The sequence below is a fragment of the Lethenteron reissneri genome, chromosome 55 (genome assembly GCF_015708825.2).
Source record: "Lethenteron reissneri isolate LAM-NWPU_2019-01 chromosome 55, ASM1570882v1, whole genome shotgun sequence".
NCBI classification, from domain to species: domain Eukaryota; kingdom Metazoa; phylum Chordata; class Hyperoartia; order Petromyzontiformes; family Petromyzontidae; genus Lethenteron; species Lethenteron reissneri.
This window is the reverse complement of record NC_083833.1, coordinates 12,919,391-12,942,264: the sequence shown is the minus strand read 5'-3', so window position 1 is coordinate 12,942,264 and position 22,874 is coordinate 12,919,391. Positions and strand designations below refer to the sequence as shown.

Below are 22,874 nucleotides of genomic sequence, written 5' to 3'. Positions count from 1 at the left end.
TGGGATGTGCAGAACGCGGTTTTTGGCTTCGACGACTCGTCAAAGAAAAGCTGCCAAAATCCCGATGACAAGTCGAGTGTAGAAAAAAAACGAGCACCAGACAAGGAATCCAGAGAGTCATCCATGCGCGGAAGAGGGTATGCGTCGACTACGGAAGCCTTGTTCAACTTATAGAAGTCAACACAAAACCTAACACTTCTGTCTTTTTTCTTAACAAGCACGATGGGCGCTCCCCGAAGGGCTGGTAGACACGGGAAAAATATCAGCGGCCAACATGTCGTCGACCGCCCATTGCACACGTTCCTTTTCTAGTGGACTCAATTGATACGAGTTCTGACAAATAAGGCCGGCATCCCCCGTGTCAATACGATGTTGCAATAAGGAGGTATGGCCAATATCAAATTCACTTTTGCTGAACACGTCAGAGAATTCACACAGGAGCGATTGCAATTCACCTCGCTGCGCTGAAGACAACTGAGAATTCTCCTGACAGCGCTTCTGCCCATTTCCTGTTCACAAATCCACTCTGTTCCACTGCACCAACCACCCACCCCCCCTCGATGCATCGGCATTATTCTCACAAAAAGTGGTCATAGCATGAGCCAATACTGTACCCGCCTGAACCGTAACCGTACCCAAACCCACATTAAGCACTTGTAAGAATGGCGCTTGGTCGGGGCGAAGGACCGTCTGTGCGCAAACTAGCGCCAATCCACAGGTCGCCATATTCGACGGAGTCCGAAGGATGCTCGCCTTCAGGTCAACCTTTCCCAACTTTTTGCGATAGCATAACGGTACACCCATCTGTGAGCCCGGCGGGATCTCCACCGAGTCCCTAACAAGGGCTTGGACCGCGACACACACTGCCGTATTCACATGCGGTGATGCAAAAAAATGTTTGCGACCCGACGTCATTTCCACACAACCCCGATCGACCAGGATCTTAACAGGCATTTTTTTTTAATTGGTACCAAAAAGGCAGGACACTGCCAGCGTTTTTGAGATGAGCACGGGACTGGCCATAGCGACATCACCAATTTCGATATGGGCATCCACTTGTTCAACGATGCCCATGCTCCTACCGTTTGCCGCGACACAAGCATTTACGACAGGTCGTACTTGTCGTGCAGACATCGGCAACAATTAAAAAATAACATTGGAAATACTCGTGGCCGAGGCTCCCGTGTCCACCAAGACACGAACCTCAACACCCTTAATAGAGCCAGATACCGCCGAGGAACCCGCAGCCACCGTGACCACCCGACGCGCCAATTTCCTCCACTGCGTCCCCGAGCTAGGCCACCCATGCGCAACAGGATTTCGCTGTCCGGTGTCAATGTGTGTGTCATGCTGAGTGGAGATGACCCCTGAATCCTTAGATGTTTGAGATTGTAAAATGGGCCAGGTGTCTGATGTGTCTCGACTCTCCTGTTGGGTTTGAGATTAAGCTGTCGGAGGAGCAGTCGTGGTCGGTGTCCGAGGACGGTTCTGACATCCTCGTGCGAAGTGCCCCGGCTGGCCGCAGCCAAAGTAGGTAAGTGAGGGCCTCCGCGCCATCCAATCTTCCTGCTGACATGGTCTCCAGCTCCACTAATGTCGCGCAACATCCCCTCTCCTTCGATTCCACACCGGAAGCGCAGCAGCGATGTCCTCCAAAGTCGCATCACCAGGCGGAAGCACCACGGCTTTCTGTGGCGACCACCCCTTCGGCTCCCCATCTCGGCTGGGGTCCCCTGTGCACGCCGCCATTTGAGCCCATCGCTGAAGATTCTCGTGGGCCTGAAGATACTTGGCGGCCCACCAGGAAGTCTGTATGTCTTCGTCACATACAGGTAAGACCACACCAATTTCTCACGCCAGTCCCAACATTCTTTCCATGACGAGCAAGTTGAGGGCTGCCGGATCCACTCCAGGGTAAGCTGTTCCTGCAAGTGCCAACAGCCCACTGCAGTCGAGAGGCGTCTCGGCCTCCCCTCGCCTATGCTGGAGAAACTTCCTGCGCATGTCGGAAGGCGGCTCGTACACGTCCGCCATCTCAGCATAAGCACCTGGAAGTGTGGCCTTCTTAGTAGGGGGAATTGCTCTGAAGACAGCAAGAGCGTCGTCGTCCAAAACAGTCGGCAGAGTAATTAGTGCCTCATCTTCCGTCCAATGTACTGATCGGAAAGCCGCTTCAAATCACCAAGTGAAGGCGCTCCATTCGCCTCCTACCATCGCGCTTGCGGACGTTCTCACCAGGACGTCAACTCCGGACTCGTTCCTTCCCGGCGATGTCATTGCAGAGCGCCCAGCCACCGTAGTCTCCGTGACGAGCAACACCAACTGCATGACAGGTCCAGATGCTCTGACACCTTACGCAGCCGTCTTCGGGCTGCTGGTATGGAGTTACTGCTCCTGGATCCACCGTCTCTGGTGCAGTCAACTCCCCTGTCGTGGCTTCAATAACCGGGACCACGGTTCCTGGGGCCGGTAGGAGTTCTTGAGTCGCATTTTCATCGTCGTCAGAAGATGCCACAGGTGGGTTCCGTTTTTTCTGATGTTTAGACACACTGCTTTTTTCGCTGTCTAACACAAGTACTGTTTTCAACCACTTCTGACTCCAATGTAATGAGCGACTTCCGCGACACGTCGTGTAGAGGGTACTTCTTTTATTTCTCATACTGGGCACAACACAGACCAACCTTATTCTTCTCACTCTGAGCACAACACTTAGATATTAACGTCTCTACTGGCGACACACAGCCGATCACTCGGCGTGGTCTCACCGCCCTCACTCAGCTACGCCGCTGGCTGGCGGCGTGACGAGGATGACGATGGAAACCCCATAGGAGATCTTCCACGTGGCCAGATGATGGAGAGAGATGACGGCGAGCAGCGACGCAGCCAGGACCCAAGAATCCACACGCAAACCCCGAGCCCCGGGTCCGCTCCCCCTTGTATCCTCCTAGGCGTGGCTAGGCCCCACCTCCGGCCATGCCCTCACGTGGAACCTTCAAGCAGGTTCCCGGAGCATCTCGGCCAACCCCACCTGTTACCTTTGCCCCAGATACCTCTCCCTCCCCGATGCCTGTACCCGTGCTTCCCTTTGCCAGCCAGCAGGTGTCATCATGTCATTACACATACATGCCTGACTTATTCCGATCAATCTTGGGTCTTACCAGACTGGATTGTGTGAGGAGTTCACAGATCCTTGAAAGTTATCGACACAGTCCCATTAGTGGGCTCTCCCGGCAGGTGAGGCTGCATTCGCTGGGTCATGTTGCCGCATGCCCAGCCACCGCATGTCCAATCTGTTAGTTTGGTCAGATAGAGAGGGCTAAACAGGGGTGGCACGTGCTAGAGAAGAGATGGACTGATGCGATGCAGGAGGATATGGAGTTGAGCCAACTTGCTGATGACCGGTACCAATGGTGTCGTGTTTAGCTTCTGTGACAGATGCTACTTAGCAGTTTGGAGGCAGTCACCCTCCAACAGGCCATGTAAGCTACACGGGGGATAGTTGTCTCATGTTAATATGTGAGACTGTGTGTGAGTGTGTACGTGTGTGAGACTGTGTGGGGAGCACACTGCACTACGAACCCGCCGGCCCGAGTTCGATTCCAGTTAAAGGCCGAAACCAATTATGATAATTATCTAAACCAGCCCTGGGCCTTTCCTAGGTTGACTCAGCCTTAAATTAGTACCTGGTGCGATGCATAAATATCGCCACTAGTGAGACAAAGGCAGCCGGGCGTGGTGCTGCCCCCCCCACCCTCTTGTGTGCCATGCCAGCCGTCGGGGAGGTCGCTTCGGGCGGCTCACTCCCGCCTCGCCGAGCTCCACTCCAACTGGGAGCCGGCGGCAGACGAGGGGGGAGTGGAGCCACGCGGGGCTGCGACTCCCGCCGCCGCTTCCAAAGTTCCCACCGAATATGCGGAAGTTCCCGCCGAAACTCTCCGCCAACCGAAGGTCTCCACGGCTCCCGCCCAATTTTCCTGCCAACCAGGGACCGCCGCGTCACACTTGGCATGACCGGCGCAGGGGACCGCCATCTTGATGGTGGAGAGCGGCTGAATTCCCGACAAAAGTGACGGGGAGCAGCTGTTGGCGGCGCACGTCCCATCTCTCCAGCAGTGCCTGCCCGTTCTGAGGGAGTTCTCGGCCTCTGGGGATGACTGGGCCGCCTTCCAACGGCGCTTCCTCACAAACTGTGAGATGGTGGGGTGGACGGAGGCTGAGGCGCTACGGGCACTTCCCGCTGCCCTCGAAGACGACACCCTGGCAGCCCTGGTCACCATACCAACAGCTGATCGCACCACATTGCACCAGGCGATGCAACAGATGGCGGCGATCTACGGGCCGCCGTCCAACACTTGTCACCGCTTCGCTGCACGGAGGTGCAGGGACACGGAAACGCCCCTCGCCTTCTGCAGTGGGCTGCTGGTGTTGGCAAAGGCCACCTACCCCCGGATGGACGAGGAGGGCATCGACGCCCTGGTGATGAAAAAGCTCCTGTCATTAGCACGGGAGCTACGAGTGATTGTCCATGCCACCGACGACACCGACTTGTGCTCCCTGCAAGTTGCACGGAGCATCCAAGCGCACTGCACGCCTCTTCAGCTCCTGCCCAGGCCTTCGCGGCAACCCTAGACGGTGGATGGCGGAGGACCGGCTGCGTCGAGATAGCGCTTGCCAGCGGGGGAGGACGTCACCGCGACCAGAGTGGGGCCTCATCTCCTGCTTTAACTGTGGCCTGCGAGGCCATATTGCATCGGGTTGCCGGGTGCCTCGACGATGCTTCCCCGGGCCCCAGCCGTCGTACGCCAGACCATCCTCTGCACGGCAACCCGAGGCAAGTCGCGACACCACACACACTCGGCTCCTAGTTCTCCTTCACGCATCTCATTGCGCCGGGTCGCAGTCTCATCATGCGTCGATACGGGGAGTGTGGAGTGCGTTCGGGCTGACTGGCCACTCCGACTGGGTCAGTGGTCAGAGTTGCTCCATAGGGTGGTCGCCGTGAAAGTGGGTTCGTCAGTTGTTGTGGGCTCCATTGAGGGGGTCGATTTTCGTATGCTCGTCGATACTGGGGCATCGGCGAGCATTATTTCTGAGTTAATGTATAACATCTTGCTGGATAAGTGCCATTCCTTGCACCCAGTCGAAGTGCCGTGCTTTGCCGCGAACGGGGGGTTCATTACGGATCATCGGCCAAATCACTGCTCAAATTTGTATTGGCGATGTCAAATTGTCAGGGCCGATCCCTCGCTGTTCCATGCTTGCTAGGGACCGATTTTTTGGGATCAGGGTTGTATCGAGTTGCCCTCTGGCAGTCGGTTGGTATTCCTGCCCTCCCCCACCCGATTGTGTACGGTGAATGCCATGGTACAGCCGCTTGTATCCCAAATAGTTCGGATTCCCCCAGGCGCGCAAATGCTCGTTTCCCTGCGCTTGCGAAAGCCGCTTGATCCGGTGGCAACAGTGGGAGAGATCCTCCTGACACAGCTTTGCGGGGGCTGGATCTGGTGGTGACACAGACCCTGGTGTCTGCTGATAGGGACCCAATCATTTGGGTCCTGAATGCCGGGTTACAAACGTTCATCATTCCGCAAGGCACGGTATTTGCCCATGCGTCGCCCGCACTACGGGGCGATTGTGTGGTGGGTAGCATTGGGGCCGGGTCACGTCCGACGCCGTGTTCAGGTTCAGATGTCCGCTAGGTGGACTCCCTCTGCTTGGAAGCTGCGAACTTGTCCGCAGCCCAGCGGAGCAAATTGAGGTCACTCTTAATGGAGTTCGCTGACATTTTCAGCACCGCTAAATTCGATATTGGCTGCACCACATTGTTAAGCCAACACATTGACACAGGTGATGCTGCTCCCATCCGCCAAAACCCTTACAGGCTCAGTCCTGCTGAGAAATAGCATGTTCTGCTGGCAGTTGATGAAATGTTGGCCGCCGACATTATTTCGCCATCTTCCAGTCCGTGGAGAGCCCCTATTGTGCTCGTTAAGAAGCACAATGGTAGCTTGCACTTTTGCGTCGATTTTCAGAAACTCAAAATTTTGGTGGCTGATGCTTACCCTCTCCCCCGGATGGACGATTCTCTGGATGCCCTAGTGGGTGCCCAGTATTTTTCTATGCTCAACCTCCTGTCTGGGTTTTGGCAGTTGCCATTGAACGAAGCTTCAAGGCCCAAGACAGCTTTCCGTACGCTGCAGGGCCTTTTCGAATTTAACCGGCTCCCGATGGGACACCACTCCATGCTGGCGACATTGCAACGTTTATTGGTCCTAGTTTTAGGTGGACTCCAGTGGGACTCCTGTCTCATATATCTCGATTACGTCATCGTCTTTAGCCGCACGTTTGATGAACACCTCAATCGGTTGCGTGCTGTTTTTGGCAAAACGCGGGCGGCAAACCTCAAATTTAATCCCAAAAATGCCACCTGCTGCAAACATCTGTGCGATATCTCGGCCACATTGTTAGTAAGTCCGGCGTTTCCACTGACCCGAGAAAAAGGCGTGTGTTCGGACGTGGCCTACCCCCACGTTGATGGGGGAGGTGCGGAGCTTCATCGGCTTCGCATCTTACTACCTCTGCTTTGTTGGCGGGTTTGTTCCCATTGTGAAGCCCCTCCACGCGCTGACAGCCAAGGGTCAAATGTTTCATTGGGGGGAAGAGGAGGAGGCCTCGTTTTTGGCACTTCGCGAGGCCCTGGTCAACGCCCCTCCCCTCTGTTACCCCGATTTCACTATTCCGTTCATCCATGATACGGACAACACGAGTGACACTGGTATTGGGGCAGTTTTATCTCAGGTTGTCAACGGGGTGGAGTGTATCATCGCATATGGTAGCAGGGTACTTTCCCCGGCCGAACAGTGCTACTGCGTCACGTGCTGCGAACTCCTGGAAACTGTTATTTTTGTGTGGCAGTACCGTCCATATTTTAATGGCCAGTACATCACAGTGCGCTCTGACTTTGCTGCTGCGGATCGACAAGCCATCCGGTCAACTCTCACGATGGCTCGAGATCCTCCAGGATTTTTCCTTCACCATGGCATACAGAAAGGGCACTCAGCACTCAAACGCTGATGCCCTGTCATGGTTGCCGTTGCGCGTCGAATGCGCATGCTTTTTGGGCTCTGATGATTTGGCCCCACCCCTCGCTGCATCGGCTGAGGTGGCTTCCACGGAGGTGACGGATGGTCCTTGGGCACACGACGCCGTACTTGAGCTTGACCTCACTGAATGGGGACGTCTCCAGTTGGAGGACACGTCCCTGGTCAAGTTGCTTGTCCGTGCTGAGCGTTCCGCGGGTGATGAAAGCCGTAGGGGCCTGGCTCTGGTCGTCTTGAGGGATGGCCTGCTGATGTGCTGGGACGAGTGGGCGTGCCATTATGCCATTGTCGTGCTCATGGCCCTGCGGGGGAGGGTTGTGTGGGACGTGCATGCCAAACTTCTACACTTGGGCATGCAAAGACCCTCGCCACGATCCAACGTGATTTTTTTCTGGCCAGGCATGGCCAAGGACGTGGCTGACATATTGAAGGGTTGTGTACAGTGCGCACGGCGGAAACAGCCCGCCAGGCCCTGTTGTCCGCCCTTGCAGTCTATTAGCATCTCACACATCAACGAACTGGTCGCACTTGACATTCTGGGTCCCTTTCCCGCTACCCCTCGGGGTAATACATATCTACTGATGGGGGTGGAATTTTTTTTGCTCTGGCCTATGGCTTGGCCGCTCCCCAACCAGTCGGTGGCTGCCATCACTGACGCCTTCTTGGAGGGCTATGTTATAGATAAGGGTGCTCCCAAGCGTCTATTAACTGACCAGGGTATGAACTTCTCCTCCAAATTACTGCGTGAGGTGTGCAAACTATTGGGCATGAAGAAAATTTGCACATCGCCTGCACAAAACACTCACCTCAATGCTGAGTTACCAGGTCAGTGAGTCCCAGCTTGATTGAGACTTGCGGGTCCCGGGTGTGCTGGCCGCATACCGCATGGCTCCTCATGCTTCAACCAGCTATTCGCCATTCTATCTGATGTACGGCAGGGATCATGAGGCCCCAATTGACGTTCAACTACGCATAGCACCCCCCCGCTCTCTTAATACAAAATTTCCGAGGCGGTACGCAGAGGCTGTCTGAAGCACGCGAAGCTTCTAGGGTGCATTCTCATGCGTGCCAATTGGCTAACGAGCGCCTATGGAATCGGCGTGTTTCACGCCATGAGTGGGTTGTGGGCGACAGGGCATGCCTCCATTGCCCTCAGGTCCTGGTGGGTACTTCGCCAAAATTCTTCAAACCTTGGAGAGGGCTGGTCGAGATCTTTCGCAATGTCCGCCCACAATGTGTACATATTCGGTGGGGCCGCCGGTGCTGGTTTGTCCACCCGTCGCGCCTTAAGCCCTTCGTCGCTCCGTACGATTCCATCTCACCTCCAAAATGCAGGAGCCGAGTGTGTGACGTGTCCGGCCAGTTGAGGGATGTGCCCGCCGAGGGGGATCCTCAGCGGGGGCCTGTCGATTCATCCCCAGATGCCGCGCGATTGACGCCGCTCTAGGTGCCACCACCTGCTGCTCCTCTGGCTCCGGGTGCCGGAGGCTCTTCCGCCCAGCCGGTGGCTCCCGGTGCAGAATCAGCTCCTCCGAAACTCTTACAGGTCCCCCCCGGGCCCTCCCCCAGGGGACCGGCCACGTAGACTCACTCCAAAACTTTATGGTTCACATGACCCCCGGTTACAGGCGCCACTCCACCCCACACCATTATTGATGTCTCACTCGTCAGGCCGTTGTTGTCGTTGCCTTTATTGCATTTTCGCAGGGTGATACACGGTGTGGGTGGCAGTGGTTGTTGGGGTGCGGGGCGTGAGCTTGCGTGCTTTGTTACCCTCTCTATCCCATATTGTTGCCCCATGCTCCCGCTCTTTTTCGGTCACAATATATAGATGTATATCATGTACATTTGTATAGGTGGGCTGTGGTATTTATTGCCGGGGTTGTTATTGTTCTCGTTGAGGCACATGTCGTTCAGTTGCTATTAGGGGTCAGCTCATGTTTAGGGGGGTTGTCAGCCTGGACGGCTGAGTGCTACGAGGGGGGGGGTGGGGAGGTGATGTAGTGACATCGGTGGAGGCCACTGCATGAGGCTTATGCCTCATGCAGTGCTAGCTGCTGGCGGTTATGGGGCGAGAGTGCCAGGAATGGTGCAGGGGTTCGCCAGGGGCCATGGCACTCCAGGTGAACCCGGAGGCCTGGTGACCAGAGGTACTGGCCGGCCAAGGGGACCAAGGAAGGGGCTGGGGGGACCACGAGACCAGGACCAGGTCCCTCTCGAAGGCTTGAGAAGGGAGGAGTGGCCAAGGGCGGAGGAACTGGCAATATAGGCCGGACCCCTGAATGGGTCTGGCAGCTGTTGCAAGGCTGAAGACAGAAGCCGTCACCCGCAGAAAACCTGCCTGACTTAGAGGACCCAGACCCGAGCCAGGGTCCGGTTCGAAATAGCCACCCCGTGTGAGCTAGGGTTAGCTAGCCCAGAGGAGATACCTCCCTAGGGTAGCTGGCGAAGGAGCAGTTATACCCCTTCGTGTTATAGGGATTATTGTAATAAACGTGTTGCCTCCAGGAAGTCTCTGCCTCCCTCATTTGAACCACTACAAATACATTGTAAGGTCGCACACATTACACAGAAAGTGTTTGCCACAAATGAACCACAATACCTTGTTGATCTCGTCAAGGAGCATAAACCAACACGTGGACTCCGGTCTTCCTCGCAGCGGCTTCTGGCTGGCCATCGAACAAAGACGGTTACTGCATCATGCACTTTTGGATACGCTTCAGCGGCCGTCTGGACCGCTCTTCCTTCCGAGAGTATCCACTGGTGCATTGCAATTTAAAATAATATACATTGAAAAACTAATTTCTTTAGAACAGTTTGTTGTTGTGTTTAGTTTGTTGTCCTTCCCCTGCACTTCCGGTTAGTACAGTTGGCTACGTATGGCGCGAAAGAAGTTCAGCATGCATACGTACATCAATTGTCGAGCAGGTGACAGTGCACGCACACCTCCAGATTTACTCCCACGCCTCTTCATTTCCCCTGACCCCTCTATCCTTTCCGCCAATCCCATATCTTTCGGGGGTTCTCGCCCCAATTTGCTATATCGCCATGTATCGTGGCCTTTCTTCCCACTGGATTTCTCGCATTAGTTTCCTTAGGCGCAGTCCTGTGTGCCCTACGTGGCTCCCCCTCCCCTACCCCCCAACCTTGAGATGAAGCTGTCCGTGGCTTTTGTTAACCTCCTCTGCCCGAATATCCACCCGGGAGATGCTCCTTTTAGAATATTACTCCTCCCACTCCTCCGCCTTCCCCTTGTTTCACCCCTCACGCAGATGAAATTAAAATGGAAGAAAAACAAAGAGCAGAAGAATCAATTACGGGAGGATGGGGAAAAGGTGAAGAAAAAGAGAGAGAGACAATTCAATGTGGCCCAACATCCCAACACTTTACAGTGAGCTCCTCAACTTCACGGGGGTTGGAGGGGCAGGGGGTTGGCGCATGCTTCAAAGGGAGTTTTATTTCTCGTCAGACAGATCCGAAACTGCTGCTTCTGTCGTCCATGAGTCGAAGGGAGCGCCCAATGATCGCGCCTGTCTCTGCCCATTTTTAAAGGTGGCGGTCGAATGCCTCCCAGAACTACTTGCCGGCCTGCGGTGAACGTTTTTCCAACTTCCCCCAGCCACTGGGGCGTTCCACAACTGTGGACGGCGGCAGCAGTGTGAGGGCAGCCTCGGTTCCCTGCAGAGTCCCGATTCGGTCGCTCCACATCGACCCCCATACTCTGCTGCATGAAGGGGAGATTGAGCGGCAACCCACCGAGCTCAGAGTGGTTGGTGAAAACCACTCGGACCGGCGGTGATGATGGTGGTGAATTGTGATGATGGTGATGGTGGCGATGATGAAAGTGATCATGATGGTTATGATGATAGTGATGGTGATGATAGTGATAATGAAAGTGATGATGATGGTGGTGTAGGGGTTGATGCCCACTTCCCCACTCCCTGTGAGCAGGTGGGACGCGACGCCCACCCCCTCCGCTCCCCCCTCCTCATGGGCCTCCTCTCGCCGGGCCACCGCCGATCGAGTGATCGGCCCCCCAGTGCCAGCGCCCTCTCTGAGGGACATATCTGAATGGCTGGCTTACCACCGCCGAGGTTACCCCACACACGCCGAGTGCTAATCAAAATAAACGGTGGCGGTATGGATATGCGTACCCGCGTGTGACCAGGGGTTATGTGAACCGTAAAGTTTTAGAGCGAGTCCGCATGGCCGGTCCCCCGGGGGAGGGCCCGGGGGGGGACCTGCAAGATTTCCGGAGGAGCTGATTCTGCACCGGGAGCCACCGGCTGGGCGGCGCAGCTTTTGGCACCCGGAGCCAGAGGAGCAGCAGGTGGTGGTACCTGGAGGGGCGTCAATCACGCGGCATCTGGGGATGAATCGACAGGCCCCCGCTTAGGATCCCCCTCGGTGGGCACACCTCTCAACTCGCCGGACACGGCACACACTCGGCTCCGCTTGCATGCAAATGCTAATGTAAACTGCAAAGAAACGGCGGCGGTATGAATATCTATAGGCGCGTGCTTCCAAAATGGCCAGCATAATATAAACACGCGGTGTAAACTCGCTGGGTAAGGCGCGCTCTGTAAACACGCACATGAGCATAAAGACGCGCAAATTATGGCGGCCGTATATGCTGCAGTACACGCGCCTCACATGGACGCTCAAATCACTCACACCACACCCACGCTGCAGCCCTACGCTCGCTCTCTCGCCGGGCACACCGCCACCCCATGCAGACGCACCACACACAGATCACAAACGCTATGCCGAGGTTCTGCCCACACACACAGAAATCACACTGCACCGATATTCTGAACTAGAGTTTATTAATGGCATCAATACACATTACCCGGAGGAGGAATATTTCACGAGGGGAGCCTAGCCTAACCCTGCTTATGAGCCCGGCTACACAAACTTCCTGCCACATACCTTAAAGCTGGCCTCACGGCGTCCCACGGACGCTGTGAGGGTCGGAGGGAAAAGGACGAGAGAAGACATGCCCAATAACTGTCTCGCAGCAGCACTCGCTGGCATCACAAGGATGCTGTGAGTGGCTTGAAGAGGCAGGACGGCAGACATGGAGTGGGTCGTGACGGCCCGGAGGTTGTAGACAACTGACCCAATCGTCCCGGGGCTCCCACCTTTATACTCTCAACTTCAAAGTCCCGGAGGGGCGTCGAATCGTGCAGCCAATCACTTGCCTACCTTATGATTTACAACTGATGCCCCGCCCTCACCTGGAGCGTCTGTTAAGCCTCCACCCATTGTTCTCCCGTGCCGAGTAGTTCGAGCCTTTGGTTTTGCTCGTTACGCCTAATATTCCACCCTCTGTCCTCCCCCCAATGTTGTGAGTGGCTCATTGCGGTTGGCCCAGGGAACCTTTTCTTTTTGCGCCCATACAATTTTAAGCCAATTTAGGGGCACCGCAATGTAACCTGTCCTGTGGGGGTCGGCCAATCTCCTGGCACCGGGAAATCGTGGGACTCTCCCTCTAGGGGCCCTTCAGATTAAAACCCGATGTGCCAGGCAACCCCCTGCCAGGACACTACATGGGTGCGCTGCGTGCGGGCGTGTGTTCAGTGCGGGGGCCAGGAGGGGATCGAGGCGTTTGCGGAGTTGCTCCGCGGTCATGGCACCATATATCCCTCCGAGGTGTCCGTCCCCGTCCCGGGTTGACTGGAGCACCTCGCCTGGGCCGCTCCAACCAGGTAGCGCCGTGGAGTCTGTGGGACTCGTCTGGCCCTCGTTGCCGGTTTCATGGGCGGTGACTCCACTGTCCAAGGCTCCGGCGGTAGTCTCCGTCTCCATTCCAGAGGCTCCTCCCATCCTCTGGCATCTGCTGGCTGTGGAACGAACTCAGGGGCGGAGGGGTTTAAGTGCCGCCACGCCCGCCGCCTCCTTGCCGGGCCGGGGCCTGCTGGGAACTGGGGCCCAGCGGGGCCCATGTATGGCGCGAAGCAGTCGGGTACGGGGGGTGCGGGTATCCCGGAGTTTCGGGGCACCCGAGGGGTGGGTGCCTCCCCCGCCGGGACCGCCCTCCACGGTTTTAGTTGGCGGACATGGACCACCATCTCTCGGCCCCTTTCCTCGCCCTGGATCAGTACCGTCCAGGGGGAGATCTGCCACACCACGGTCCAGGGTCCCCGTCAGTAGGTGGTCAACTTCCCCATCTGTCCGGCCCCTACGCGTGGGGTATGTAGCCATACCTTAGAGTCCACACGGGGGCGGGCGTCCTGCTCTTGCCGCTGATGTGCGGCCTCCTCCTGTTGGTAGGCCCGGCCACGGGCCCCTCGCAGGGTCCCCATCAGGTGCTCCACGGGTTGGCTTCTCTCCTCCAGTTGTGGTGGGGGAATGCCGAACAAGAGATCTAATGGGAGGCGAGACTCCTGACCAAACATCATTAGGAAGGAGGTCTGCCCAGTAGAGGTGTGCACCGTGGTTGTGTAGGCGAACAGAGCGTAGGGGAGGTGTTCATCCCAGTCCTGCTGATTGGCGGCCACCATACATTTGAGCTTCCCGGATAAGGTCTGGTTCATGCGCTCCACCATACCATTTTCCTGGGGGTGGTATGCCGTGGTAAGGTCCTTCTGGGTCCCGAACTCCCAGCACAGTGCCTGAAATAGCTCTGCCTCGAACTCATTACCCTGGTCAATAATGACTTGTTCGGGGATCCCATGTTTAAGCATGTAATGCTCCACAAATGCCCGTGCAACCACAAGGGCTGTCTTGTCGGGGATGGCTACTGCTACTGGATAGTGAGTGAAATACTCTACCGCTACGAGAATGTACCGGTTGCCTCGGTGCGATCGTGGGAATGGCCCCTGTAGGTCGACCCCAACTAGCTGGTTCGCCCAGCTGACGCGGAACGGCCTCAAGGGTACCTGATACCACACCGGTTTCTGCCCACATTGTTGACAAGCGCGGCAGCCCTGTACCCAGGTGGCCACGTCTTGCGTCAGTTTGGGCCAGAGATACTGGCGACGCAGGGTCACCCGAGTGCGCCATTCCCCATCATGGCCCCTGAGCGGATGGTCGTGCACCAGCTGTAGCAGCTGGGGCCGCACCTGGGCAGGAACACAGATGCACCCCGGCTGCCCGGCTTCAGTTAGTTCACGCACCACCACATCCCTTACACATAACCAGGCGTACAAACCACTCCAGGGTTCCTAAAGGGCGACCTTTTCCTCCTGTAGAGCCGCCTTCACCACCGCCAGGTCCGGGTCCCGCTGCTGGGCCTGTCTCAGCTGCTCGTCATCCAGGCCCGGGAACGCACAGCCTCTTGGATCCGACCAGGTGGGGCCGAGCGGCCCGTCGGGCCCCTGGGTGCAGGCTCCGTGCCCGCCGAGCGTCCCACCAGGCCCCCAGCTCCTTCCGCAGGGACCTCTGTGGCACACACTGTACTCTCTCCCAATGGAGAGGGGTTAGTCTCAGGGCATTCCAGGGGGGCCATCGCCTGTCGGCAGCGTCCCCCCGTGAGGCACGGGCAGGCCACATCATGTCTCAGAGCACACCGCGGGTCGCCTTGACAATGCGTCCACGTGTGCATGTGTCCGTCCAGCCCTGTACTCAATCTGCAGGTTATACTCCTGCAGCTGCGTCAGCCATTTGCCCCCGCAGTTCCTTCAATGTGAGGAGGAACTGCACGAGATATTTTCTGCCGTAAAAATACGGCATTAGATGCGGCGGCACGCATCTAATGCCTCATGATTGTGCGCGTCGAAGCATTGGTCGAGTTGGCGTATTAGTTCCCCCCACTGCGCTTGCGCGCTTGCAGGTAGTGCTTCTACAAAGTCGGCTGCCCGCCCATCCAAATGCATATTCGGCTATTGTATTGTTTGCCCATCCGTCCAGCCGTTAATATCTTTAACATACATGAAGTTCCGGGCACAAGATTTCCATGACGGAATCCCTTGCCCGGTGAATACGTGAACAGGGGGTTGTCCCTACTTATGAGGATTGCTTGTGTTGTGATCGAAACGTCGTGATTTGTTTTAATTTATTTTATTTCTACCTACGTGACTTTACCGAAAGAACCAACGAATATGGATTCCTGCAGTCACGAAAGCTTCAAATAACGATTAGTGTATCGTAGTGTAGTGTATAGGGTTGTCTATAGTGTAGTGTATAGTAGTGTAGTGTATAGGGCAGTGTATAGTGACGTGAGGGTTCTGGTAGTGAGTGGTGGGGAACCGGTGGTGAAAGCATGATAACATAGGCAGGTACGACTTTATAATTTGTCTCGCTGGCCAAAGGGAGCCAACGAAGAGTTATGGAGAGCCGTGGCGGAGTCGAGCCTTAGGCGATGGGCACCAATGACAACACGAGCAAGGTTGTTCTGTAATCGTTGCAATTATGGATAATATTGGTCACGAAAGCCAACTACTATTACTACTATGCGTTAAACTTGCTAAGCTTCCTTGCCCCCTGATGCCTTTCGCTATCCTACTTGCTGTCCTCGCGCTCTCTGGGCCACCAAAGACAAAGATCCCCCGTGTAGCCTTAACAGACTGTCGAGGCGAGCATATATGAAGGCCGGCATGACAGACGAGGGGGGTGGGTGGCCAGCACCATGCCCGGCCGCCTTTGTCTCCACAGTGGTGATGTTTACACACTACACCAGGTACTCATTTGAGGATGAGTCGACCTAGGGGAGGCCCAGGGCCAATTCTGATAATCGTCGCCGGTGTTGGCCGTGAGCGCTCCCCACCAATACCAATAGCTGCCATTTCCCACTAAGTAACAGTGGCGTCACTGCGGCGCATGCGCCAAACCAGGTACACTTTGAGGCCACGTGAAGTGTCGAGGTCTCGGGACAGACCCAGGTGCCATGGGTTGGCTGACTGAGATGGCCGGTAGATGCACCAGCTGTACCCCCCACTTTGCCAACTTGCTGTGTTTTAGCCACCCGGAGCTCCGCTCGTTGTTGTTGGAATCACTAAAATAAGCTCGCTCCCCATCACCACCACTACCACAGGCATAGCGGCACTGGACTCGGTGTGCGTGCTCTCTGTGGAGCGCTACGTGGTGGTGTGCCGTCCCCTGGGCGGCCTTCACTTCACGCCGCGCCACGCAGCCCTCGGCCTCGCTGTCGCCTGGCTCTGGGCCTTCGCCTGGACCGTGCCCCCGCTGCTGGGCTGGGGCCGCTATGGCCCCGAGGGCGTGGGGACCTCATGCGCGCCAGACTGGGCCGACGAGTCAGTGTCGGGCCGCGCCTACATCCTGTCATTCCTCGTCTTCTGCTTCGCCCTGCAGCTGCTCATCATCGTCTTCTGCTACGGTCGCCTCATGTTGACCCTGCACCAGGTGAGGGCAAGCCCAGCATAGGCGCCCCGAACACCTGGGCAGCAAACTCGCCTAGAGTGAGTCTGTGGTTCGCTGTGCGTAAGCCCATGCATGGGTCTCTGTGCGAGTCTATGGATTTCTTTGTGAGTTTATGGGTCTCTTAGTCTATGGGTCTCTGTGCGAGTCTGTGGGTCTCTGTGTGAGTCTATGGGTCTCTTTTTGAGTTTATGGGTCTCTTAGTCTATGGGTCTCTGTGGGAGTCTATGGGTCTTTGTGTGTCTATGGGTATCTCTGTGAGTCGATGGGTCTCTTTGTGAGTCGATGGGTCTGCTTGTGAGGCTATGGTTGTGTGTCTATGGATTTATGTACGAGTCTATAGGTCTCTGTCGATGGGTCTCTGCAGTGGCGACTGGTAACATTTCCACTAGGTGGGGCTGTTGTGAGTGACCTCTGGAAAGGCGGTGTTCTAATAAAAAAAAAAAACTCGTCATGTTATTGGCCTTCCCGTGAAAGTAATATAACCATCATATCTACCAACGGTAGGCATTTATAAACAATACGAAACAAAGCAACAATGTACTCAAATTATGTCCCCATGACCCTCAAGTCTACACTACACAACTACCAAAAGCCTAGAGCATAAAGGCTCCTATATTTCCACAGTGCAACCTAGCGTCGTGAAATCATCTCACTCGGACGCCTTCACAGCTGCCCGAGACCTCCCCGAGGCACACATCAGACTGGTGTTGCAGCGGTATCTAATACGAACAACTTACATGTTATCTTCATTAGGCAATTCACGTTGAAAGAATCATAATATCGATTTTTAAACACAATACAATTTTTATAGAATGGTAATTTTTAGAGAAAAAAATATTTTCTCATCTCCAGCTGCTAGGTGGGGTGGCGTCCCAATGCCCAGTGGACGAACCACGCCTGGGTCTCCGTTAGTCTATGGGTCTTTGTGTGAGTCTATCAGTCTCTTTGTGAGTCTGAGTCCCTGTTAGTCTATGGGTCTCCGTGAGTCTATGGCTATCTATGTGAGTCTCCCAGGCTCTCTGTATGAGTCTATAATTGTTATATGTGTAGTGGGTAAGCAGGGAGAGCGAGACTTGCTGGAGGCAACACGTTTATTATAACTAAGAGTACATAACACAAGGGGTAATGGCCCCTTACACCAGATACCCTAAGGAGGTAGCCCCTCTGGACAAATGTGCCATCACTCTGGTTATAACTTTACCCTAGACTGGTAAGCTTTGAGCCCGACCTAGCCAGGGGTTCGGGTTTTGCCCTTTGGGCTCTTCGCTTCAGGTCTTCAGAGTGGTTCTTGAGATCTCCAGGTCTTCAGCTCTTCAGGTGGACGATGACTGCCGGACCCGTTCAGAGGTCCGGCTTTTATACCCGTTCCAGAGTCTCTCCGCCCCTAGCCACTCTTTCCTTCTCGAACTCTCTCGGGGGCCCTGGAATGTAACGGCATCCCCCCCAGCCCCCCTCTTGGAGTCTGGGGTCCCTGGTGGCCCAATGGGCCGACTCATCTCACGTATCCTGTCTACCACCCTCTGTTGGCACATGTCCGCTACTGCAGGTAAGAATCAATGGTGATAACCATACCGCCTCACAATGGCATTACATATGTATTACTGTATATAGCTTTGTATCGAACTAGGACCCACACCTAACAAAGAGAAAAGTTACAACTGCTCATGTAAACTCGCCCATAACCGCCTGGCAGAATCTGGCTCTAGTGATGAGACATTCAATGGAGAAACCGCTCCAGAGTTGTGCCTGTGCTATTGCATCTTCAACATGCGTCTCTGCTTGTTGAGTGAGCTTGTGGTAGCTGTTCTCTGTTATGCTCACGGTCACCTGAGCCGAGTGGCGGTGGCTACGCTGCACATGGCCTATAATCATCCAGCAGTGTGGAGGCAGCAGTGGGGGTTTGTGGATCACGCACACAGATGTTCAAAAACGCCCCTTCCCATGGGCGTCGAGAAGGATCCGTACCCTGGCTCGTCAGGCGAAGACAGTCAAGCAACGTGTGTGGATTATTCTCCATCTGTTCCATTTCCCTTTAATGTGGGTGTCGAGGAGGAGACATTGCTGCTATAAATGTCCAAATGACAAGACACTTTGATGAGCTGTCATTTGTGGCCAGGTAGCTTCTGAAAAATAAGTTCATACCTCAGTGGGCTTTGCTTGGTAAAATGGGGATGACTCTTTGGTTCTTTCGGTAAAGTCACGTAGAAAGGAAAAAATAATTAAAATATAGCATGCGACGTTTCGATTGCAACACAAGCTGGGATTGGAATCGTCCTCCCCCCCACCCCCCTCCTTCTGATGCCAAGGGGAAATGGGCGATGTTTAGGACTGTGGCTCATGCAGCTGCAATGGGTGTTTTGGGTAAGCAGTCCAAACCTCCGCAGAGACCCTGGCTGATGGAGGAGGTGTTCTGGCTGGGTGAGAAAAAGCAAAAGGCCCATTCCCGCTGTCTCCAGCATTCCACATCGGTGGATTAGGAGATATACTGCAGCCTTCACTCAGAGGTTCAAAGAGCCACACGGCACTGCAAGGATGAATGGTGGAAGCAGATTGCTGAGGAGATGGAATCTGCCTCAGTAGCCCATGATCACAAATCACTCTTTTATTCCATCAACAAATGCACTTGCAGTGCCACACCTATTACACCGGTCTACAGCCAAAATGCTTCCGAAATAAATGTAGTCCAACTTTGTTAATTCTGGGTCACTGAGAATGAAAATTACGCTTAAAATTGTTGATTGGTTCTAGTTTTCAAGATATGCTAATGGATCAGTATATACGACCTTGACTTGGGAATGGCAGAGGATAAGTAAGTTATAAAGGGAAGGGATCTCAATTTAAACCAGAAATGACTAAAATACACCTTTGACTGGGTTTGGACAGTACTTTTGAGAAAAAACAATGAATGCCACAATCTGAACCTGAGATTGCATCATACATGATATGAATTGCATCATGTTATTCCTACAAGTGATGGATGATGCAATTATAACTAGGCTTACATCCCTCTGCTGAAAAAAATGCCCTATATCAGCTCTATAAATCATACAGTGTCGTGATTTCTTATTTTTCAGTGTTTGATTTTTCAATTGGAACCCATTTCTGTTAAACCAAAGTGAGCAGCGATGCATCGTACTTGTGTGAACAAAACAGATAACTTCTGTTATATTTGTGGTGAAATGACTTTGGCATCACAAAGGTGGAGTATAACCACGATGGTTAAGAAAGCCTCTCACCTTTATTTTGGCTGCAAAATTGGAGATCAGGACAAGATGCGGGCCCCACACATATATATGCTGCAACACTTGTGCAACACATCTTCGCTAGTGGTTGAACAGGAAATAAAATATATTCCTTTTGCGGTGCCAATTATTTGGAGAGAGGCAACAGATCATATCAGCAATTGTTACTTCTGCATGGCGCCTCCAGTCCTCATATTCGTGAACTTCTTCGAAATGATGAATTTGACAGTGCACTGCATGGCAAGGAAAAGACGGCATGGAAAGCCTTCCAGTTAGTGGCAACACATTTTCTCGGAAACAACAAGGCAGACAACTACACGGAGTTGGTGGACAACCTCCTTAAGACATACAAAAGCCTTGGTTGCAACATGTCACTATCATTTAGATTTTTTTCCCACCGAACTGCGGAGCAGTGAGCGACGAGCATGGCGAGCGATTTCACGAGGACATTGCAACAATGTAGAAATGCTATCACGGCTAATACATTATATTTTTATAACCCTTTGCTGATTTTTCAAGTGTTACATTAACAGGACAGGTAACATGTTATCATGTAAAGCAATCATAAACACTTGAAAATACCTAGGTTTACAATTTATGAGTAAAACTCTACTTTCTACACAATATATATAAATGTATATCAGTTGTTTTAATTGTCATATTTGAATTCAGCACATCAACATCCATAATAAACAGCACATTTCATCTTTAAAACAGATGACGCCTAACAAATTGTAGACCAGTGCTATCATCCTTAAGGGAAAGAAAGGTGATCCGATTTCTGAGCCCCAGGAACAGGTTTGCAGGTTTGCTAAGCATTTCTGTGAGATCTTGGGGGAAGTGGAAACCCTTGAGCCCCAAAAAATATCATGGGGCCAAGTAGGGATGACTCTGCGGAGGCTGCGGTACCTCAAATTTTGGAAGAAGTCACCTCCTGTGAGTCGCTGGCTGAAGTGCAATCTGTTGAGGAAGTACAGAAGGCGATTCAGAGTCTGAGACCAGGAAAATCGCCTGGCAGAGATGATCTCCCAAGCGAAATGCTGAGGGAGGGTGGCGTTTGTGTGCAGACTGTCCTACATGACATCATAATAACGGTCTTGACCACTGGACGGGTTCTGCAAGCTTCGAAGGATGCTCTTGTGGACTCCCTCTTGAAGAAGGGGGACCGCACAGATGGTAACAATTACAGGGGCATCTCCCTCCTCAGTGTGCCGGGAAGGGTCCTGGCAATGATTATTCAACATCGCCTTGCTAGGCACGCTGAGGTGAGGCTTGCAGAGTCCCAATGTGGTATCTGACCAGGATGGTACTACACAGACACCATATTTTCTGTCCTTCTGCTATAGCAGAAATGTAGATAATTCCAACAGGACCTACATCTCTGCTGTTTTGACCTGGTAAAGGCCTATGATACCATAAATAGATTTAGGCTCTGGGTTGTTCTACATGTTTTTGGGGTCCCTGACTCTCTGCTCACAATCATTAAAGACCTTCATGATGGTGGGCAGGCCGGGTAAAACTATGTGGCCGGGAGTCAGAGAAATTCCCTATTCACCTTGGAGTGGGACAGGGATGTCCTCTGGCTCATACATTATTTAACATTTTTCTCGACCACGTAGTTCGAGATTTCCATGGCTGTACCCCAGGAATCTCCATATAGTATACACTCAATGGGAGGCTGATCGATGCAATCGAGGGTTGGTTCCCTATTGGTCAGATATTATATTAATGCTGATTATGTGGTGATTGCTGCTCACTCAGAGAACTTGGAGGTGCTGCAGTTTGACCTGGAGTGTGCTACTAAGAAGTGGGGCCTAACCATCAGCCCCTCCAAAACTAATCACCTGCCTGGGTATTTTATTTAATCAAACACTCCACCCCTCAACTACCAATTGGTGATGGGGCAGTTGTGGAGAGAGTGGAGAAGTTTCCATATCTGGGCAGTGTACTTATGACGAGCGCCGGTATGACAGCTTTGGTCTCGCTCCGAATTAGTTGAGCGGGATTGTCTTTTCATCGGCTGCGTAATGCCATGTGGAACCTACCTGGTCGTCCCACGCAAAGCTTCGGGTCTTCTTGGCCACGGTCATGCCCTCCCTTCTCCGTGCTTGCAAAACGTGGCCACCTTGAATAAAAAATCAGCACCGGTTAGAAACATCTAGGCTGGCCTAGGTTAACCTGATTGGATTGTGTGAGGAGCTCACAAATCTTTGAAATATCTGGACACAGTCCCTTTGCTGAGCTCCTCTGGTAGGCAGGGCTGCGTTGGCTGGGTCATGTAGCCCGCATGCCCAGCCACTGCATGCCCAAACAGCTTTTGTTCAGCCAGATAGAGGGGGGTTAACGGGAACTGCACGGGCTGGAGAAGAGACGGACTGATGTAGTATGGAAGGATGTGGTGCTCAACTTGCCGACGACTGGTACCAGCGGTGTCAAGATCGGCCTCTGTAGAGGAGGCCCGTAAAGGATGCTACTGGGCAGTTGAAGGCAGTCGCCCTCCAACAACAACGGAGGGCAGAGGAGTGACGCTCACAACAATGAGCAGAGCGCCAGGTGGCTCAAACACAGCAAGTTGGCAGAGTAGGGGGCACAGCTGGTGCATTGGCCAGTCATCTCAGTCAACCCATGGCACCTAGTTCTGTCCCGTAACCTTTTGCCAGCGAGCGTTCCACAATTCACCTGGCCTTAACTTGCACATAGTCTGGCACAAGTGCTGTGGTGACATCACCGCCACTTATTGGTGAATGGCGGTTGTTGGAGTAAAGTGTGGATAATCCGAACTACAATTTTGTGTATTATTTTACCAGGTTGCTGACTTTATCTGTAACTGGTAAGCGATTGATTTTGAACACCGTTCACCTTTTTTTGTTATTTCTTAGCAACAACCGTCACAAATGATTGCGAGCGTGATTGTAATAGCTCCTGACAGTTTCGTCGACCCCCCCCCTCCCATTGATATTCTAATTGACCCTCCAGACTTGTGCCACTCGGCGCGTTCCTCATGAAAGTTTTGTTCTTGTGAGACGGCGGACTCACAGCGGGGTAGAGGGGAAGGGGTCTCATTATAATCTGGGCATGGCCCGAGGCCATCACCATCCTCACACGTCAGCCCCGATTAAGCACACACTTCCCTTTAATTGCTGCCAAAGAAAGAAATAAACCCACAATAAAGCCAGGGTGCCGGTTAATTATACTATCGTGATGGCAATTA

At 53.6% G+C, this 22,874-nt stretch overlaps 1 protein-coding gene across 1 annotated transcript in view; it reads left to right on the top strand.

The window, feature by feature from the left end:
* The window catches only part of LOC133356698 (parapinopsin-like), a 68,722-nt gene that overhangs the window by 26,235 nt on the left and 19,613 nt on the right, over nucleotides 1-22,874 (top strand). Inside the window, exon 3 of the mRNA XM_061574340.1 lies at nucleotides 16,075-16,403. Coding sequence (XP_061430324.1) covers nucleotides 16,075-16,403 — 329 coding nt within the window. The remainder of the gene's footprint in view (nucleotides 1-16,074; nucleotides 16,404-22,874) is intronic.